This window comes from Ovis canadensis, chromosome 24 (assembly GCF_042477335.2).
Source record: "Ovis canadensis isolate MfBH-ARS-UI-01 breed Bighorn chromosome 24, ARS-UI_OviCan_v2, whole genome shotgun sequence".
Lineage (NCBI taxonomy): Eukaryota > Metazoa > Chordata > Mammalia > Artiodactyla > Bovidae > Ovis > Ovis canadensis.
This window is the reverse complement of record NC_091268.1, coordinates 42,099,811-42,118,555: the sequence shown is the minus strand read 5'-3', so window position 1 is coordinate 42,118,555 and position 18,745 is coordinate 42,099,811. Positions and strand designations below refer to the sequence as shown.

The window sequence follows — 18,745 nt, the reverse complement described above, 5'->3', positions numbered from 1 at the left end:
TTTCTATTGGTCTCGCTTTGTCCCGCCTCTCGGGTCTGTTTGGGTTTCCTTCCGAACCCTCTTCTCTCCGGGATTGGCCAGTAAACAGTTCCCATGGTAACCGATAACACAGGTTTACTTTCCAGTCCTAAAGACAACGCCTGCCCCAGATTAGCAACTTTGAAAGGAGGCTATGAGGGCGGGGCTTGCATCTTATTACGCTCGCGCACTCTCTTCTCACTGATTGGAGAGAGCCATACACTTTTCCCCGGCTCCAGGAATTCCCTTAGCAACGGTCACCGTTGAGACCAGGGAGACGCCGCCAGCGGATTGGCTGCCCCGGGCATCTCTGCATCGCAAATTGGCTGGAGCGTCGATAGAGGGCCAGGCCTTGGCAGTGGCTGCCTGAGAACCGGCTGTCCCAGAACCGAGACAAGACAGATTCTGTGGTGACCCCCAGCACAAAAGAGCGACAAGATGATCCGCCGGAAGTCCAGCCAACTCCAGGGACTAAAAATGCAGTCGGAGCTTGTACAGCACTACGAACTGCGGCGAGAACCCCAAAAAGACTTCAGCTCATTGGATGAATCGGCCACGCGTATGGGAACAGGTGTGCGGACCGAATCCGGGACCGTGGCTTCGGTGGATGTCGATATCGATCCTGCAGCCAACTTGTTCCCGGTGAGGACGGGACAGTGATCCGATCATGGATGTTTAAAGAGGGTTCCCCATCTGGGCGCCACCCGACGTTATGTTTACTAAAGTTTAAGAAGTTTCCCCGGGCTGCTTTGGTGAGGAGGCAGAGGTGTGTGACCCCGCTTGTTAATATGCTCATGAATAGTACTTAGGGATCGCTGAAGCCCAGCCCGCCAGCATTGCTCCTATCTAGTCCTCAAGATGAGAAGGCAACTTAGCACGTTCTTAGGCCGATAAGAGATTCGCAACTTGCCAAGAACTAGGGGCCAGAAACAACACAGCCCTGCCTTTCCCAATTCGCTTTCTCTCCGCAGCCACCGCTGCCCCAGCCCCGGATCTGTATATGGTGAGTATAAAGTTTTGGGGGAAAGTTACCCTTCACACTTGTATTATTACTTTAGGGCTTCCCAACAATCCTGTCAAACAGCACTGGTATCCCCATTTTACAGATGAGGAAACTGAGGCCCAGAGATGCAATTACCTAAGATGACTATAAGCCAGGTCTCCTGCTGTCCCAGTCCAAAGACAGAGTGTGAGAAGAAGGTAGCCAAAGACTGAGAATGTAAATGTATCGTTGCCTCTATGGAGCATTGTACAAATGGGGACAGCGAGGCTCACAGAGGGAAATTTGCCCAGTTAAACAGCACGGGAGAGGCAGAACCCAGAACTCAAGTTTCCTAACTCTAGGTTTTATAAATGAAGAGGATTCTAAAAGTTCATTTAAGCCATTTACAGATGGAAAAAGTGACGCCCAGAGAGGAAAGTGACCTACTTAAAGTGACACAGCAAGTTAGTGGAAGGGCCAAACCTCTAACTCAGGTCTCTTGGTTCCCAGTCCAATGCACTCACCACCACAGTCGTATCATCAAACTAATGCATGATGGACACCAACACGTTTTTTCCCTCTTTTCCTATGACAGGAAGTACCTGGACATCCATTCCATGCACATGCTGGAGAAGACAGCCAGCACTGAGGAGATGAGGGAGTATGGGCGGGGGTTGGCGGGGAGTAGGGAGGGGAAGAGCTAGCTTTGGGGGACAGCTGAGGGGAAGGTGGGCTGGGAAGGCATGAGGAATGCCTGGCTCCAAAGCCTGTTGTGCACTAGTGTGGAGCAGGGAAGGGAGACTCTAGTTGTCACTGATTCCGTCTCTCTCTCCCAAGGGTGCTGGCTGAGCTGTTGGGACTAGGTTCCCCTGAGAAGAGCCTGCGGGATGCCATCACTCTGGACCTCTTCTCCCATGCACTCATCTTCTGCCGCCAGCAGGGCTTCTCCCTGGAGCAGACCTCAACAGCTTGTGCCCTGCTCCAAGATCTTCACAAGGCCTGTATTGGTAAGAGGAGGGGGCTCCCCGAGGGCCTGAGTCCAGGGCAGAGGAGGAGGAGGCTGGCACAAGTGATCAGGGGAAGTAACAGCAGGATTACCACCTGGAATCTTTGTTCTGTCATCACAGAAGTTATCACACACAAGTTACTTCACCTTTGAAATCCTCTATCTCCTTATCTGTAATCAGGCTACGACACTAAAGTTATTAAACTGTTCCGAGAAATGTTATGTGTAATATGTGTAAATATATGCACAGTGCTCAATAAAACAGCTCTTTATTCCTGAAACCCATTTTCTACAGAATGTTTAATGAGAGCTAAATTATGCTTTCCTGTCACTTCCACTGGAATATATACCTCTTAAGGGCAGGACCTTGTCTGTCTTGTTTAGTGCCTAGAACAGTGCAGAGTGGGTACTCAATATTTGTTGCCTAGATCCTAAAGCTTAAGATCAGTACGTAGCTGCTGAGTGAGTAAAATGTGATTATCAGGGAGGGGACTCAATGTCATATCTTGCTTTCCCTCCCAGAAACCCCCTTGGGCAACGTGGAGGAATGTTACCGCTACTTCACCAGTGTTCTTTTTTGCCACGGAGTCAGGGTCAGTTTCACTCTCCCCATCCCCCCACCCCCATAAGGTCCAGCCCAGCCTCCCACCCTCTCTCAAACTCATTACCCTTATCTTCCTCTGAAGGCCCTAGTGGGCTCTTCCTGCTCCTGGACCGCCAGGCACTTGGAGAAAAGGTGATGGTTTCGGGAGGTGGTCAGTCCTCTAACTCCCAATCATCTCCACAGCGCCCCCCTTTCAGTATTGACCTCTTTAAGGAGGAACAGCTGCTGGCCCTGGCGGATTATGTGGTGAATACCTACTTCCGCCATTTCAAGCTCTACAAATATGTCTTCACACCCCAGGTACTGGGCTAGGGGCTACAAGAGGCCACTCCTCGTCTCTCCTCTTTCCCCAGTGCAGTTGATTTCCTCCCTCTTCCCAGGTGCGGCTGGATCTCTCTTTGACTTACATGGGGCTAAAGCCACCCAGCCTCTGGTCAGAGGATGAGACAGGTAAGGGAGAATGCCGGGGCGAGAGCTGGACTGCACTGGGGCTGGGGCTGAAGCCTCCTCCTGCTTCTGGCTTACAGAGAAAGAAAAGGGAGGAGAAGTGGAACAGCAGGCAGTCATCGCACAGGAGGTGGAACCGGAAACAGTGGTCCAGCCAGAGCCAGAGCCAAGTGAGGACCTGGAGGGGTTGGGGCTCCCTGTGACTTTGGGCAGGTGTGAAATGCAGGGTTTAGATCACATCAGGACTTCAGATTTTTCGTTTCAGTCATGGTGTCCTTTCTCCAAATGATTCCTTATGGAGAATGCATGTTCCAAGATGTTCCAAGATGCCACAAAATAAAAAAGCACAGCTGCTGGGAGTGAGGCAGAAGCTCCAGAAAAGGATTATAAAACCAACGACAGTAACAGCCAGCACACATCTGGCAATACTATGTGCTAGGCAGGCCTTGTTTTAAGCATTTTATATACATATATTGCCTGTGCCAAGTGGCCTGTGGAATCTTAATTCCCCAGTCAGGAATTGAACCTGTGGCCCAAGTGGAAGCATGGAATCCTAATCACTGGACCACCAAGGAATTCCTGCATTTTACACATATTAACCCGTTTACTCCTCTCTCAATCCTAGTCGCTAAGTGTTATCACTGGATTTTACACAGGAGGAAACTGAGGCATAAAAATGTTCAATCACCTGCTTGAGGTCACACAGCTGCTAAAGGAGCAATTGGGAAATGCAGCGTACACAAACCCTCTGCCCATCTTTCTCTTCTAGAAGGGCTGGCTGACATTTCCTGAATTGAAGAAACACTGCCAGCTGGGTCACTCCTGGGGTAGTCCCCCTTGAAGGTCATGCATGCCTGGCTAGGGGGCAGTCCCTCAGCCCCATGGCCTCTCCCCTGACCCGCCCCTTCTTCCCCGCCCCTGCAGGCCAGGTCTCCATCCTTCGAGCCTACATCAAGACCCAGATGAACAAGGAGCTGCGGCAGCTCCAACAACTGGTAGAGGAGCGACTCAAAGCCAGTGAGGAAAGGCTCAGCAGCAAGCTGACCACCCTCGAGCGGCCCCTCCAGCTACCTCCAGGCAAAGGCAAGAACAAGACCAAGTGACTCCCTGCGTTTTCCCCAATAAAGGCCTGGGCCAAAGTGGCCCCAGCACGCCCCACCCCACCCCCTCCTGAACACCTTCTGAGCTTCCCTGCTGAAGCCAGACACGACACAGGGGACTGGCTCTCTCAGGCATGTAGCAGGTTTTATTGCATACGTGGTGCAGGCAGCACAGATAAGGCCAGGCGTGCGCCCTGGTGGCTCTCTTCCACCCCAGCTCTGATCTCAAAGCCCTGGCTGGCGGGGATAGGTATACCACACTGGTCTCTATGATAGTATGATTAGTGGTGGGCCTGGCCAATGGTGGCCTGTGGCCAGAGCCCAGAGGGGCTGGAATGATAAAGAACCTTCTCCTGGAGAGTTCTGCATCCTCCGGGATGACGTGCTAGCCCAGCACTAGCATGGCCTCATCCTCGGCGATAGCAGCCGAGTCCCCCTCCTCTTCAGGGCCCATCATGGGAAAAGGCCCTGGGGGCCGGTGCTGGAAGAGGGCTGCCCGGTTCTGCTGCTCACCCTTCTTCACCCAGTGTCCGTAGAGCCGGAAGGCACAGTTGTCAATCAGGCGCCGCACTGGCCGCAGCGCGTAAGGGTCCCTCAACAGCGCACTCTTGGTCAGTGGCCGGATACGGTGGGCACTTAAGGCCACCCGTCCAGCGGCCAGCACGGTCCACACTGCCACCTAGGAAGGGGGGTGGTGTGAGCTCCACTGGCACAGTCACCATAAGAAAAATCCTGGGAAGAGGAGCAGGCCTAGACCCTGACACGCTCAGGCTTACCCGAAATCGCTGGCGGGGGGTGAGGTTCCAGGCTTGGCTGCCTTCACAGCGCTCAAAGAACGGGTGCTGTAGGGCTTGCTCAGCTGTCAGGCGCTCCACAGGATCCACCTGCAGCAGCCTGGAGATCTAGGGGAAACCCCAGAGCATGAGGGGCAGCTCTTGGGCCTCTCTCCTTGCCCACTCGCAGCCCCAGCTCACCAGGTCTTTCACAGTGTCTGAACGGTCGTCCCACTCGGGTGAACTAAACTGGTACTGGCCCTCCATGATCATACGTAACATCAGGATCTGGCGTCGGTGCCAGAATGGTGGGGAGCCCGCCAGGAGTGTGAACAAGATCACCCCGCAGGCCCAGCTGGGAAAGAGGAGTGGGGAGGTGGGGACCAGGTGATAAGCAAAGGTGTTGAAGAACAGTACACAAAGGAGGAGGGAAGGGCGGGGAATGGGAAACTCACAGATCGACCTCCTTGCCGTAGCCTGGGTGAGTTTCATCCATGGAGCACTTAAGGATCTCCGGTGCTAGATACCCTGGAGTCCCACACAACTCTGGGGAGAGAGGCCTGAAATGGATGGGGTGTCACCAGCCCCCTCAAGGACCCTTCACACCAGACTTCTGCTCGAGCCTCACCACCACCAGGGCCACAGGTGTTTCCATCCTGCACCTGCCAGCCTTTTGCCAAGTCTTAGTGTTAGAGCCTCACTTTGATGAACAAGTACCTACCAAGGCTCCTGGTGGCCTTCCTGGGAAAACCTGGTGTTTAGGTTGACTTAAAAGCACTATCCAACTGTATCATTTGCTTCCTCCACCAACCCTCACCTCACACAACTTATTACCATGTTTTATATACATACACACATAGAAAACTGAAATTAAATCTTTTTTGCATTCCTTTCTGCCCAAATCTAATCCTCCTCCTAGAATCTCTACTGCGGTTAGTGGAACCACCACTCAACTCAGGGGAGTGTATAGGAATATGGGATGTCTTAAGGCACATTCTGGCTGTGTCCTTTGTTGAAAACCCTTCTCTGGCTTTCCATCATGGCCTCAGGGCCAAGTCTAGATTCCTAAAGCACAAAGCCTTGCATGACTTGATCAAAGCCGGTATTTTACTTTCTTCTACCACTTCTGGCACCAGTTCTTCCACTCTAGCAGGTGCACTGTGATCCGTGGCACACTTCCAAGAGGTCTTAAGAGGCCTGAACTGAGAAACTGACTTTCTCTTGGCAAATTCCTTCCTGGATAAACTATTTACTGAACACCTCCTGTGTGCCAAGCACCATACTAGACACAATGGCAAATTCAACGTGCCCTTAGTAAGCTTACCATCTACCAGGAAGCACATAAACAGCGTAAGACGTGTATCATGAAGGGGGGGAGATCTAAGAGCAAAAAGCCGCGGCTCTACCCTGACCTGGAGCTTTCAAGTAAAAAAACTGAATTATCCAAGCCATGGGAGATGGTGGAGTGGGAAGGGGCAAAAATGATTCAGAATGGAGAAGCGTGTGTGGGAGCCCAAAGGGAGAAAAATACCTGCACGTGGAAGAGTAAGTCCACAGAGTAAGAGCATGAGCTCTGGAGTCATACTGCCCAAGTTCAAATCACACATGACCTTGGGCACGTCACTTCACCTCATTAAGCCCATTTATAAAAGAGAGACACAGATACGATTTCAGAGTTAAGAGGATCTAGAGAAACAAGCCATATAAAGACTCCATGTGCTGCCTGATTCAGAGCAAGTGCCCAGTGAAGGTGGTGGTTCAGTTGCTCAGTCGAGTCCGACTCTGTGATCCCATGGACTGAAGCACACCAGGCTTCCCCGTCCTTCACAATCTCCCAGAGCTTGCTGAAACTCATGAAGGTTAACCAGTGAAGGTTAGCTGTTAAGAAGCCCAGGGCAGAGCCACTGAAAGAGAGGAAACGGCCTATTAAAGGCTCTGGGGAGTCCCGCAGTTAATTTTGTCTAGTTCGCCACTTGCCTTAGACATGGTTGTCACAACAAATGTGTTAATGTGAGGGGACCCTGAGTCCCAAGGGATCAAGTGAGCAGCACTGTCGGGCCACATCAGGCTCCTCATGGCATTTGAGCAGCACACCGTGGCCCTGCCTCTGCCAGACCCCAAAGGTGCAGCTGAGCCCTTCTGTCACTGAGTGTGTGCTAAGTCACTTCAGTTGTGTTCCACTCTTTGCAGCCCTATGGATTGCAGCCCACCAGGCTCCTCTGTCCATGGATTCTCCAGGCAAGAATACTGGAGTAGGTTGCCATGCCTTCCTCCAGGGGATCTTCCCAACCCAGGGATCAAACCCATGCCTCCTGCATTGGCAGGTGGGTTCTTCACCACTGGAGTCACCTGGGAAGCCCCACTGTCCCTCTCTCCCCATCTTTTTCTTCCTATGACAAGCCCAGCCTCCCCAGGTCCAGGTCCGAGCCCCTTCCTCTGTGGGTCCCCACATCTGAATCGGTGCTCCTTCCTCCTGGCTCTCCGGCATGGCCCCCTGCCTGCTGTGTGCCATGATCTATTCACTCCATCCTCCCCAGGGCAGGGAACCCACTTCCATTTGCACACTAAGCTTTGCACCCAGTGGGTAGCTGGCAAGCGCTCACTGACTTTCCATGGGACCCAGTTCTCAGACTCAGCCAACCAGTCCCAAGCCTGAGCACCCATCCCTCCCAAGCCCCTCAGAGCACCAGGTCCTTTCACCTCGAAGCTTCTCGCCTGGTTCCAGGTGGCAGGAGAACCCAAAATCTGAAAGTCGGATCTGCATATCGTCATCTAGGAGAATATTCTCAGGCTTCAGGTCTCGGTGTACGATGTTGTTGTTGTGGAGAAAACTCACTGCTTCCAGCAGAGACCTCATGATGGACCTGGGGGAGGCGCAGTCTCCTCTGCTTCTCCCTGCCCTGCCCCACCCCCTGCTCATCCCACGGGCTGCAGGCTCAGCCATTACCTGGTTTCTTTTTCTGAGAGGGCCACCTTCTCTGTGAGATAGTCAAACAGCTCTCCCTTCCGCATCCTAAGGGACAGGAGGGGTTGGGAGATGGGTGCAGCTCACAGTGGAGGCTGAGAAAATAAGCCAGTGCTCACAACAAATACCACGGAAGAGGCCAGTCAAGGAAGATCCCTCTGTAAGCAAATGAGAGGGCCTAGAGACAAAGCACTCCAAGAGTGAACCAGATGTCAGGGGCAGTTTGGTCCAATGTGCCAGCGGTCATAATCTCTGCACTGTGGGATGTCCCTAGCAGTTCAGCAGTTCAGAAACTGTGCTTCCAGTGCAACGGCTGCAGGTCTGATCCCTGGTCAAGGAACCAAAATCTCACAAGCTGCATAGTGTGGCTACATTACAAAAAAAAAAAAAAACTGCATTGTGCCACAAGGGGGCTATTTTAGCAATAAATGATCATTTACAGGAAGTCCCTGTTATCTGACAATACATTAAAAAAAAAAAAAAAAGCCTTTTGAAGTGAACCTGTTTAGACCATGGGCCAAAATTTCACAGTTAATAGCAGCAAAAAAGTTGAATAGGACTTTACTTTGAATTTTGCTTACTTTATGTCTCTTTAAAAACTGAGGTTATAATTGCAACTCTGTATCAATTCTTGAAATAAAGAACACATCAGATTCTGCAACACTGTTGCATGGTGGTAAAGCAGACACTTCCTACTTGCCCTCCACTTTGGCAGAGGTCATTTCTGTCTGAAGACTGTAAATTTCTCCCAAGTGCCTTTCTTAAACATCTGGTATCGGAACCATTCTCTTTTGAATTTCCTTTGTAACTGGCTTGCATTAGAGCACTGTATAATATCTGACATTCAGATTCAGACCAACCAGAAAAAGAATTGATGGGCAGAGAGATTCCAGTGGTGAGTGTTAAAGATTGAAAGATGGGTGAGGGAAAAGTCTGTTTACATGGTCAGTTCATGAATGAACACCTTCCTCTTAAAACAGAGTCTCATGAAGACCCTTTATATTTAGTTGGTCACTAAGACTCTTGAAGAACTTGCCTCAATCAGGGCACCTAGGAAAAAGGGCCCGCACCCTGGGCTGGCAGGTCTGAGCCGGAGCAGAGGAAGGTGTGAGCAGGGTGGTCTTCAGCCCACTGCGCTGTAAGGCTGGGGAAGTGCGAGGAGGAGAGGAAGAGGCTTTTTGGTCAGGGAGGGGTATACTCACAGGTCAAACACCAGGAACATGAAGCTAGAAGACTCGTAGGAATCGATGAGAGTGACTGGGGAAAGAGGCAGAGAGGCAGAGAGACAGAGATGGAAAGGAGCAGCTGCACACCAGAGGGCCTCTTCCACCCTGAGGCAGCAGGGGGCCGTTCCTGGGAAGGAAGGAGAACCGGAGGAGGCAGGAGGGGCCCAAAGGCTGGCCACACTTTGATGAGGTGCAGCAGAGCCAGGAACAAGGGAGCAGAGTGTGGAGGCAGTGCTGGGGCAGGTGGGCGGTGGGCTGGGCTAACAGGAGTGGGGAAAGCAGCCTCACTGATGTGGGGGTGGCCGGCGACCTGGCGAAGGATATGCGTCTCCCGCCGCGTGGCCTCTCGCACCTCCTCCAGCTGCTCAGGACTCAACCGCTCGGCTGTCACCTCCATGATCTTCACCGCAAACTCCTGGCCAGTAGCCCGATGAACACAGCGGCGGACCACAGAGCTCACTCCTCTGCCAGAGTTGGACAATGCACGAGTCAGGGCCTCCTGCCCTCTCGTTTCCATGCAGAGTGGAGCCTCGGCAGCCTCACATCCTCTGCACCAGACTCCGGAGACCCAGCTAGACAAGGTGACTTCCTAAGGAGCTCACCTTGGCCTACTGGAGCTTCACAGCAGCCTCAGTCAGAGACCTGGGCACAAGGAGCAACATCGAGCTCACAGGGCAGGGAGGCAGGGGTCCAGGCTCTGCCACTCCCTCTGGATGTGAGCCCAGACACTGAGCCCCTAAACCTGCCCCATGCCCCTGAACCCCACAAGGAGAAGGCGGGAAGAAGTGACCTAAGGCCCCCTCCAGATTTTACCCACTTCCATGGTTATCCCATCTAAATCCCAAACTTCCCCTACAATACCTCAGGTGAAATAAACATTGGGCCATTGACTAGAAGACCAAAGTTGAGAGGCAGATCTTGGGTTTAGGCCCCAAATTGCCACTAATTAACCTCTAAGTGACTCCCTGACATAAGGTCTCTGGGCTCCCACTTCATCAGCTCTGAAATGTAGCCAACAGCATCCTTAAGGGATGCTGAAAGGCATTAATGAAGCAGAGACAGGAAAGCCCATTTGGCTTTGTAAAGACAAAGCCCTAGGAGACTTTCTTGGTGGTCCAGTGGTTAAGAATCCACCTGCTACAGCTGGGGACACAGGTTTGATCTCTGCTCTGAGAAGATCCCTCATGCCAAGGGGCAACTAAGCCCAGGTGCCACAACCACTGAGCTCATGCTCCAGAGGCTGTGCTCTGCCACAAGAGAAAGTCTGGGTGCAGCAATGAAGAGCCAGAGCAGTCAAAAAAAAAAATAGACAAAGTCCTAGGGAATTCAATGGTGGTCCAGTGGTTAGGACTCCACACATCCACTGCAGGGGACTCAGGTTCCATCCCTGGTCAGGGTATTAAGATCCTGGAAACCGGATAGCACAAACAAAAGAAAAGAGAAGAGACAAAGTCCTAGACAGGGATTTCCTGGCTTGGGCTCTGTTACCAACTCCGTATGACCCTACAAGTACTTCAGGCTAAGGTGCAAATCTCTCCAGAATCTGTCCTCATACCACATTTCACATTCTGGTTCCCTGGCTGCCCTTCACATAACCTCATTTCTGTGTTCCCAGGGCCTCCCTGCATTTATGGAACTCTTTTGCTTGAAATGCCTCTCACCTGCCTCTCTGCTTCAATCAATGGATACAAACTATTGGTCCTCCAGCTTAACACAGATACATTACACTGTGACAAGGGCACTGTTCTCTACAAATCTGAATTCACATCTCTTAGGTGGCTGAGAACCCTCCAGCTGCCACAAGGCTCAACCACTTTCTACTCTTTTACTCTTGGCCACTTCACAGTTTTAATTTCCTGCCCAAATAGTAAGGGCATTGGAGTTTCAGGTCCTTGGTCTAGTTATTATTCATCTTTCAATGAACCTCTGAGAATTTGTGAAAAGCTGCAGACCTCTGCCACACATACCCAACATTTTTATAATTTCAGGGGATGAGTCAAAGATCCTCTGAAGCCATTCCTCGAAGAATCTCTGCTTTAAGACTCAAAGTAAATGCAATGTCAACCAATTCTTCATTTATTCTCCAGGAAGAAGGGAGCACTCCCTTCTCTGGTATCCTACAGTATTTTACCTGTAGGAGCATTCCCTTTTAATTAAGCCTTCCTATTATATGTCATGACCACCAACTTGGAAAACCTGAGTCTTTGGACTCAAACTCCAAACTTTTCCTACTGATACAGCCTAGTATCTTGTTCTCTGAAAGTGAAAGTGTTAGTCACTGAGTTATGTTCAACTCCTTGCAACCCCACGGACTGCAGCCCTCTAGGCTCCTGTCCATGGAATTCTCCAGGCAAGGATCCTGGTGCGGGTAGCTACTTCCTTCTCCTGAGGGTCTTCCTGACTCAGGGATTGAAGCTGGGTCTCCTGCATTACAGGCAGATTCCTTACCATCTGAACCGCCAGGGAAGCCCTGCCCACCCCTTAAATGTAAAGACTTCCCCAAGATCCCATCCTTGGCCCTCCTGTTCTCAGGCTACGTACACTCTCAGTAATCTTATCCACTTCCATGACTTCAACATTCATACCCAGATGCTACCCTCCCCTCCTTTTCTTTAGCTACATCACACAGCTTGTGGGATCTCAGTTCCTCAACCAGGGATTGAACCTGGGCCATGGCAGTGAAAGTCCAGAATCATAACCACTAGACCACCAAGGAACCTTCCCCCACTCCTGCCCCATGACTCCTTAAATCAGGCCAACATATCTTACTGAATGAATTGCTTCCCAAGGTCCTAGAGACATCCCTCTGTCATCATGACCTTGTGAGTATAGTCTTAACCACTGAACTGCCAGGTGGGTAGTCCTTCTTCCAACTTTTCCCACTCTTAACACACTCTGGCCACTATAATCTTCTATCTATTGCTTTAATTGGTTCTTTGCTGTGCTGAGCCTTTGCACTACCCTTCCCTCTGCCTGGAATATATCCTGCCTCAGTGTATCATCTGTTCATTCTCATTCTTCAAGTCTCAGCTGCATTAATTACTCTTGTTCCATCACCTTATTTATTATTTTCTCCCTAGCACTTACACTGAACTTTAACTTGTTTTCATGTTTATTGTCTCTCTCCACACTCTAATATAGACTCCAGGAGAACAGAAATTTTATAAGATGTAGGATGTGGGTCTCACATCTCCAGGGCACCCAGCACATTGTACATGCTTTGGAAACCTTGATGAATAAACGTATTAGCCACTGCCTTTACAGGTGAAGCTTTCCTTCTATGTGATGCCTGCTGAACTCCTAGTCATCCTTCAAGACCCAAATATCACTCCTTCTGGGAAGCTGTGGTTTTCTGAGACCCAACAGTACTTTTTACACAGCCTAATGCTACTTGAATGTTCCTGTGTCTCTTTCCATCACTTTACTTGGAGTACCTCCAGGGCATATATGGTCCATGGGGTCACAAAAAGTCGGACAGGACTAAGAGACTTTCAGTTTCACTTTCCAGGGCATAAACATCTCTTCTAACCTCCCCATGTTTACCTTTGTGTCTGGCAAACAGTAGGTGCTTGAATTATGTTTGTTGAACACATACATGAATGAACTGGTGAAAAAATAGGGGCTGACTCAGAAAAAGAGTCTAGTCACCAAATGTTTCTCCACTCACCACTGAACTTTCCCATTTAGAACTTTCAAGGGAAATGTGTTGGAGCAGGAAATGGCAACCCACTCCAGTATTCTTGCCTGGAGAATCCCATGGACAGAGGAGCCTGGCAGGCTACACTCCATAGGGTCGCAAGAGTCGGACACGACTTAGTGACTAAAGTAAGCAAGCAAGCATGGGAAATGTGTATCCTGGCTAGGACCTGATCTTTCTGGACCTCTGTTTCCCTAGACGTGGCCTTACCTGCCAATGACGTCTTTAGGGTCGTACTTCTGATAAAATTCTTTGGCCGCAGCCCAGTCGGGCAGCTCATCCTCTGGCCCCACGTCCAATGTCATTCTGAAAGAGGTGGGGGCCTGTGAGGAGGAAACGGAGGGCAGTGAGGGCAAGGAGGCCCACAGGCTCTGAAAGGACGCACATCGCGGCTCGCGGAGGCGCAGCCCTTGTGGCTGGGGAGCCAGGATCCTGGGGGATGGGGACGGGGTGGGGGAAGGATCGGGATAGAGGAGACCCCAAGAAAGGGCCTTAGGGATTGGGATGGGATGGCAAGGCAGGGAGGGGACGGGGGAGGGGGAGGGAAAAGGTACGGAGGAAGAGGGGAAGGGGCACCCGGACGGGAGGCTGTTGCTGCGCAGGCGCACTTGGGCGGGCGCTGGGAGGGGGCGCAGGGTCTCGCGCGGGCTCACCAGCGGGGGCGGAGAGAGAAGCCAGACTCGATCAGAGGCCGCCCTGTCGCGGGGTTCGCCCCTAGCCTCCTACCTTACCCGCAGGCTGTGCCGGCGAAGACCTCAGGCCCCGCCCCCATTCTGTCCGCCAATGGATAGAGCCACCCAAAGACTGAGGTTCAAAAATCCTTCGGATTGGAAACTGGTAGTCCAATAGGAAGCCGAGAGTCCCGAGGCTGGCCCCGGAGGTCGAGCTCTGAGTTACCTAAGGCTGCGACGCTAGGGCGGGGCTTCAGATACGGCCAATCAGGGCACTGTATCTGCCGGGACCAGCTTGTTCAGCAGCGGGCCTAGTGGCCAGAAAACAGACCCGGAAGTTAGGTTTACCGGTAAGTGTCACCTCCTTGTACCTGGTACGTTGGCTTTTTTGGCCTTCCGATTCCCACCCGGACTTGGGCATGGTCTCCTCAGTCGCTCAAAATCACTGTCTGAACTTGGGTGTTAAAAATATTAGCAGCCTTGTCCAAAGCGCCTGCTTTAAGCATGCAGCCTGGTGCTGAACTTGGCTACTTGTATGAGCCACGGCCTTTCAGCCAGAAGAGGCTTTCTCATCCTGTGGATGCTCTGACTCGGATACCTCTAAATCCCTTGTTCAGGGTCTCAGTCGTGTCCGACTCTGCGATTCCATGGACTGCAGCACACTAGGCTTCCCTATCCTTCACTCATCTCTTCAGTCGGTGATTCCAAAACCCTAGTGCTATCTGGAAGACCATTTTTTCCGGTTTCCCACCACCCCCGCCCCAAAGTCTTGAGGAATATCACCCTTTAAAATACATTTTTTTATTTGACTCCGCTAGATCCTAGTTGTGGCACGTCGGATCCTTGGTCTTTGCAGCATGTTAGATTTTTGTTCTGGGGCATGTGGGATCTAGTTACCTGACCAGGGAATGAATTTGAGCCCCCTGCATTGGGAGTATGAAGCCTTAGCCACTGGACCACCAAGGAAGTCCCTCGCTCTCTGTTCTAAGCTTACCAGGTGATCACTTTGCCAGGAGCGACTTGCTCCGCAAGTTTTCTTAGTGCAGCTCAACCCTGGCATTCACTTAGTCATTCAATAAATATTTGTTGAGCATCTAAGCGTTAGACAACAGCGACAGAAAAAAATTAGGTCCCTACTCTCGTGGAGGTTATATTCCAGATAGAGGCAGAGAATTAACTCATTTAATTTTTTAACACCTATCTTATTAAGAGAAATATAACTTTCGGATTGCAACCAAATGAAGAGAAAAGCGAATCCAAGTAACTTTTTAATGGAGTACTTCGACCTTATAGCATTTAAAGACAGATAACTCAAAGAAATCTTGTATTTAACTTGGTAGATTTGCTTGGTAGTATAATGGGACGATTATTTTGAAACTGAGCAAGAGAATAAACACATTGATGTAGTTGGCAGTCTAGGTTCTTACTGTGGGAATATTTGGAATGGGGAGAGAATCTTGTGACTGAAATTGGAGGTTAGATTTTAAGAATGATTTAAGTTAGATAACATTAGCTATTTTCTAGCTCTAATCTGTGAAAGGGTCAAGGACCAATAGAGCCTGTCCAGTAGTGAGCACAGCTAGTGTCTAAATACTGATTTCAAAGCTAAAGCAGAGAACGTACAAGATGAGCTTGGAACAATTTGTGCCAGAAAGTAAGTGAAGAAAGATGGGAACTTAAACACAAGAACCAGGTTGAAATCAGGGACAAAAAGGATAATGACACTGAGAGAGCTATAAGGGAGCCTTCTCACGTGCTAGAAATGTTCTATTCACCTGATTACACAGGCATGTTCATTCACCTAGTGCTTGCTTCAGCAGCACATATACTAAAATTGGAAAGATACAGAGAACATTAGCATGGCCCGTGTGCAAGGATGACATGCAAATTTGTGAAGGGTTCCATATTTTTAACAACAAAATTCAGTAAAGCAATTATCCTTCAATAAAAAAATTAATTAGAAAGAAAAAAATATATTCACCTATTGGCACAATAAGATCTGTGTACTGTAAGTAAATCATGCCATTATACTTCAACAAAACTATTTTAAAAGTTTAATGGTAGTAATGGGTATAATAAATTGAATTTAAAAACAAATCTGAGGCCATACTAACACTTAAAAATGACGGGACTATGAAGAAGGCTGAGCACCGAAGAACTGATGCTTTTGAACTGTGGTGCTGGAGAAGACTCTTGAGAGTCCCTTGGACTGCAAGGAGATCCATCCAGTCCATTCTGAAGGAGATCAACCCTGGGATTTCTTTGGAAGGAATGATGCTAAAGCTGAAGCTCCAGTACTTTGGCCACCTCATGAGAAGAGTTGACTCACTGGAAAAGACTCTGATGCTGGGAGGGATTGGGGAAAGGAGGAGAAGGGGACGACCGAGGATGAGATGGCTGGATGGCATCACGGACTCAATGGACGTGTCTGAGTGAACTCCGGGAGATGGTGATGAACAGGGAGGCCTGGTGTGCTGCGATTCATGGGGTCGAAAAGAGTCGGACACGACTGAGCGACTGAACTGAACTGAATAAAATGCCAACTAATAAGTGTAGAAAGAATGATAAAGTTAAACACCAACATTTTGTAAGCTTTGTAATAAATGACTTGGGCAAAACAGGCATTAAAGTTACTGGGGAAAATTTGGTGAGGTATTTAAACAGATAACTTTAATTACAAAGAAAAAAATTATCTTTACCTTGCAGAAATCTGACACTACCTTAGAACCAAGTTGTCAAGTGTCACATCTGCCATAAAAGAGCCAACTGACACATGCCTCTTGATGTGATGTATTCAGGGCTTACAACTTATGCAATATTTCAGCCAAAAATGTGTAAGCCTGAATTCAATCACAAGAACCCAAATTAAGAGCCATTCTACACACTGGCCTCACCTCAAAAATGTTATGAAAAATGAAAGAAAAGGATGAGAACCTACTAAAAATTGAATGCTGAAGAGCTGACAAACTAAATGCAATCCATGTTCCCACACTGGACTCTATAAAGTAGAAACTGCTATAAAGTATGTTACTGGGACATCTGGCAAGTTTGAATATAGACTATTAGAAGATAATATTGTACTGATGTTAAACTTCTCTGAATTAAATATAATTGTACTATAGTTGTGTGAGAAAGTATGATACAGATCACAAGGTATTTCCCTCAGTAGTTCAGCAATAACGAGTATTTAGAAAGAGGCTTCCCAGGTGGCACATGGGTAAAGAATCTGCCTGCAGTGCTGGAGATGCACATTCAATCTCTGGGTTGGGAAGATCCCTTGGAGGAGGAAATGGCAACCCACTCCAGTATTCTTGCCTGGGGAATCCCCTTGGACAGAGGCGCGTGTGTCCATGGGGTCATAAGAGTTGGACATGACTTAGTGACTGAACAAGAAATTTAGAAAGATACAAAGCAAACGTGGTTGTTAAAAATTATAAATCTAGGTTAAGGCTACACAAGAGTTCATTGTACTATTCTTTTATTGTTCTATAGACTTGAAATTTTTTCAAAATAAAGAGTTAAAAAGTAGCAAGATCTCATGTAATCAGTTTGGGGGAATGGGATATTCTAGTAAACTGAAGCTGCTGATTAATCAAATACTAGATTTAAATTTTTGTGTGTGAAAAATCTCCTTAAAATGAGTTCTCCTGATGCCCAGGCAGTGCCTCACATGAATTAATTCAGAAACTCAGGGCTGGGGCTGGTGTGGGGGGGAGGGGAGGGGGACATGGGGGAAGGGAGCAGGTGGTAAAGCTCAGGAATAAGTTACTTTTGAAGGCTGCCCAGATTACATTTTGAAGGCAAGGTTCAGAACCACTGCTTGTCTATATAGCTTCTACCCATTGTTACAGTCCTAATCTCTGGACAATGGAGTTCTTTTTTCTTTCCTGAAACACTTTAGAACACTGAGAAACACAATCATGTGCCCCTTTTTCCCCTTTAATCTTCAGTGTACAACATCAATAATTCCTGTAGGTGTTCTGCTGGTCTCTACTGGTGAAATAAATTCCATTCCCAGGGTATATGTACTTCAAAAGACATGTATAAAATTGTCTATAGCAACATGATTCATAATATCCTAAAATGGGAAATGTTCTGAAAGTTCACTTACAGAAAATGTGTTAATTGTAATATAGTCATATAATGGAATGTGTGTGTTAGTTGCTCAGTCATGTCCGACTCTATGCGACCCCATAGACTGTAACCTACCAGGCTCCTCTCTGTCCATGGAATCCTCCAGAACACTGGAGTGGGTTGCCATTCCCTCTTCCAGGGGATCTCCTTGACCCAGGGATTGAACCTGGGTCTCCTGCATTGCAGATGGACTCTTTACCACTGAGCTACCAGGGAGTCATATAATGGAATACTATAGAGTAATAAACACTACAGTTACACCAAATATGGATGAATCTCACAAGCAGTGTTAAGTAAAAGAAGACATAAAAAGAATACATTTAATTTCATTTATATCCTATTCAAATGCAGGCAAAAGCAAATGACATTGTTAGAAGTCAGAATACCTGTGGATAACAAATACAAAGTTACCTGTGGAAAGAAAGGAAGGCAGAGTGATGGGGAGGGGTAGAAAGGAGATTTTGGAGTTTAATTTCTTGACTGAATAGCGCTTTTTTCAGATGTTTTGTGTTAACTTACGAAGTTGTATATTTGTTTTGGATCTTTTATATACCTCACAATTTTAAAAATGTTTAAAATATTATCATGAGACCCAAGATAAAGGGTATGAAAATTCATTATAATCATACAGGTCTCCACATACTGGGTGGTGGTTGCTGTTATCCAATCCTTTCACACCTCTCTCAGCTCTGGAACTAAACTGCCTACGTTGAATTCCAATTATGCCACTTACTAGCTGTGTGACCTTGGAAAATCCATGCCTGTTTCAACTATAAAATAAGAACAACAGTACCTACCATTGAGTGATTTTGAGGTGTGAAGAAATATAAAATGCTTAGAACACAGCCTGGAATATAGTTAGCACTTGATAAACAGCAGCTGCTGCTACAACTCTTGCTTTCTGGCCTCACAGTCTGTTGATAGGTAAGAGAGAAGTGTGGGGCTTTTCAAGAAGGGAGACTTCTAGAAGAAGGAAAAAGTTGGGGGAGGTGGGAGGATCCTTTCCTCCTCTTGAAACTCCTAGGTAAGGGGAGAGGCAGGCTTCCACCATGATCACATGTTCAGTCTGGCTCTCACCAAGGGCCCAGGGAAAAGCAGGGGAGCAACAATTAGACAGGAACA

General features: G+C 48.6%; 2 protein-coding genes and 1 non-coding gene across 7 annotated transcripts; 2 read left to right on the top strand and 1 right to left on the bottom strand.

Moving 5' to 3' along the window:
- Positions 1 to 48: 48 nt before the first annotated feature.
- CFAP119 (cilia and flagella associated protein 119) lies at positions 49 to 7,425 on the top strand. Of its 4 annotated transcripts, XM_069570754.1 has the most exons (10): positions 338 to 660; positions 990 to 1,021; positions 1,596 to 1,661; positions 1,838 to 2,007; positions 2,529 to 2,599; positions 2,794 to 2,910; positions 2,991 to 3,060; positions 3,138 to 3,227; positions 3,982 to 4,140; positions 7,121 to 7,425. In XM_069570754.1, exons 1-10 carry the CDS (start codon positions 457 to 459, stop codon positions 7,324 to 7,326), a joined length of 1,185 nt encoding a protein of 394 aa, XP_069426855.1. In that variant the 5' UTR covers positions 338 to 456; the 3' UTR covers positions 7,327 to 7,425. The 4 variants fall into 4 exon arrangements, with proteins under 4 accessions (XP_069426857.1, XP_069426858.1, XP_069426855.1 ...); XM_069570756.1 differs by lacking the exon at positions 7,121 to 7,425 and having other exon boundaries at positions 49 to 660; positions 3,982 to 5,820; XM_069570755.1 differs by lacking the exon at positions 2,794 to 2,910.
- PHKG2 (phosphorylase kinase catalytic subunit gamma 2) lies at positions 4,284 to 13,731 on the bottom strand. Of its 2 annotated transcripts, none has more exons than XM_069570753.1 (10): positions 13,545 to 13,731; positions 13,029 to 13,141; positions 9,410 to 9,585; positions 9,098 to 9,152; positions 7,878 to 7,943; positions 7,631 to 7,794; positions 5,386 to 5,476; positions 5,132 to 5,285; positions 4,934 to 5,059; positions 4,284 to 4,836 (listed from the first exon to the last, which is right to left on the bottom strand). In XM_069570753.1, exons 2-10 carry the CDS (start codon positions 13,121 to 13,123, stop codon positions 4,543 to 4,545), a joined length of 1,221 nt encoding a protein of 406 aa, XP_069426854.1. In that variant the 5' UTR covers positions 13,124 to 13,141; positions 13,545 to 13,731; the 3' UTR covers positions 4,284 to 4,542. The 2 variants fall into 2 exon arrangements, with proteins under 2 accessions (XP_069426854.1, XP_069426853.1); XM_069570752.1 differs by having other exon boundaries at positions 13,472 to 13,723.
- Positions 13,732 to 15,293: 1,562 nt separating this feature from the next.
- On the top strand, positions 15,294 to 15,400 carry LOC138429807 (U6 spliceosomal RNA). Its single transcript, XR_011252897.1, has one exon. It is a non-coding gene; the product is annotated as a U6 spliceosomal RNA (small nuclear RNA).
- Positions 15,401 to 18,745: the final 3,345 nt, after the last annotated feature.

Bases quoted from the DNA above. Each gene is read 5' to 3' on its own strand.
- CFAP119 (XM_069570754.1), top strand. From the start codon at position 457: ATGATCCGCCGGAAGTCCAGCCAACTCCAGGGACTAAAAATGCAGTCG. The intron at 1,022-1,595 runs GTGAGTATAAAG...TTCCTATGACAG, and splicing joins CAGCCCCGGATCTGTATATG to GAAGTACCTGGACATCCATT. The intron at 2,911-2,990 runs GTACTGGGCTAG...CCCTCTTCCCAG, and splicing joins AATATGTCTTCACACCCCAG to GTGCGGCTGGATCTCTCTTT.
- PHKG2 (XM_069570753.1), bottom strand. From the start codon at position 13,123: ATGACATTGGACGTGGGGCCAGAGGATGAGCTGCCCGACTGGGCTGCG. The intron at 5,477-7,630 runs GTGAAAGGACCT...CTCTCTCCCCAG, and splicing joins ACCAGGCGAGAAGCTTCGAG to AGTTGTGTGGGACTCCAGGG. The intron at 5,060-5,131 runs GTGAGCTGGGGC...GGTTTCCCCTAG, and splicing joins CAGACACTGTGAAAGACCTG to ATCTCCAGGCTGCTGCAGGT.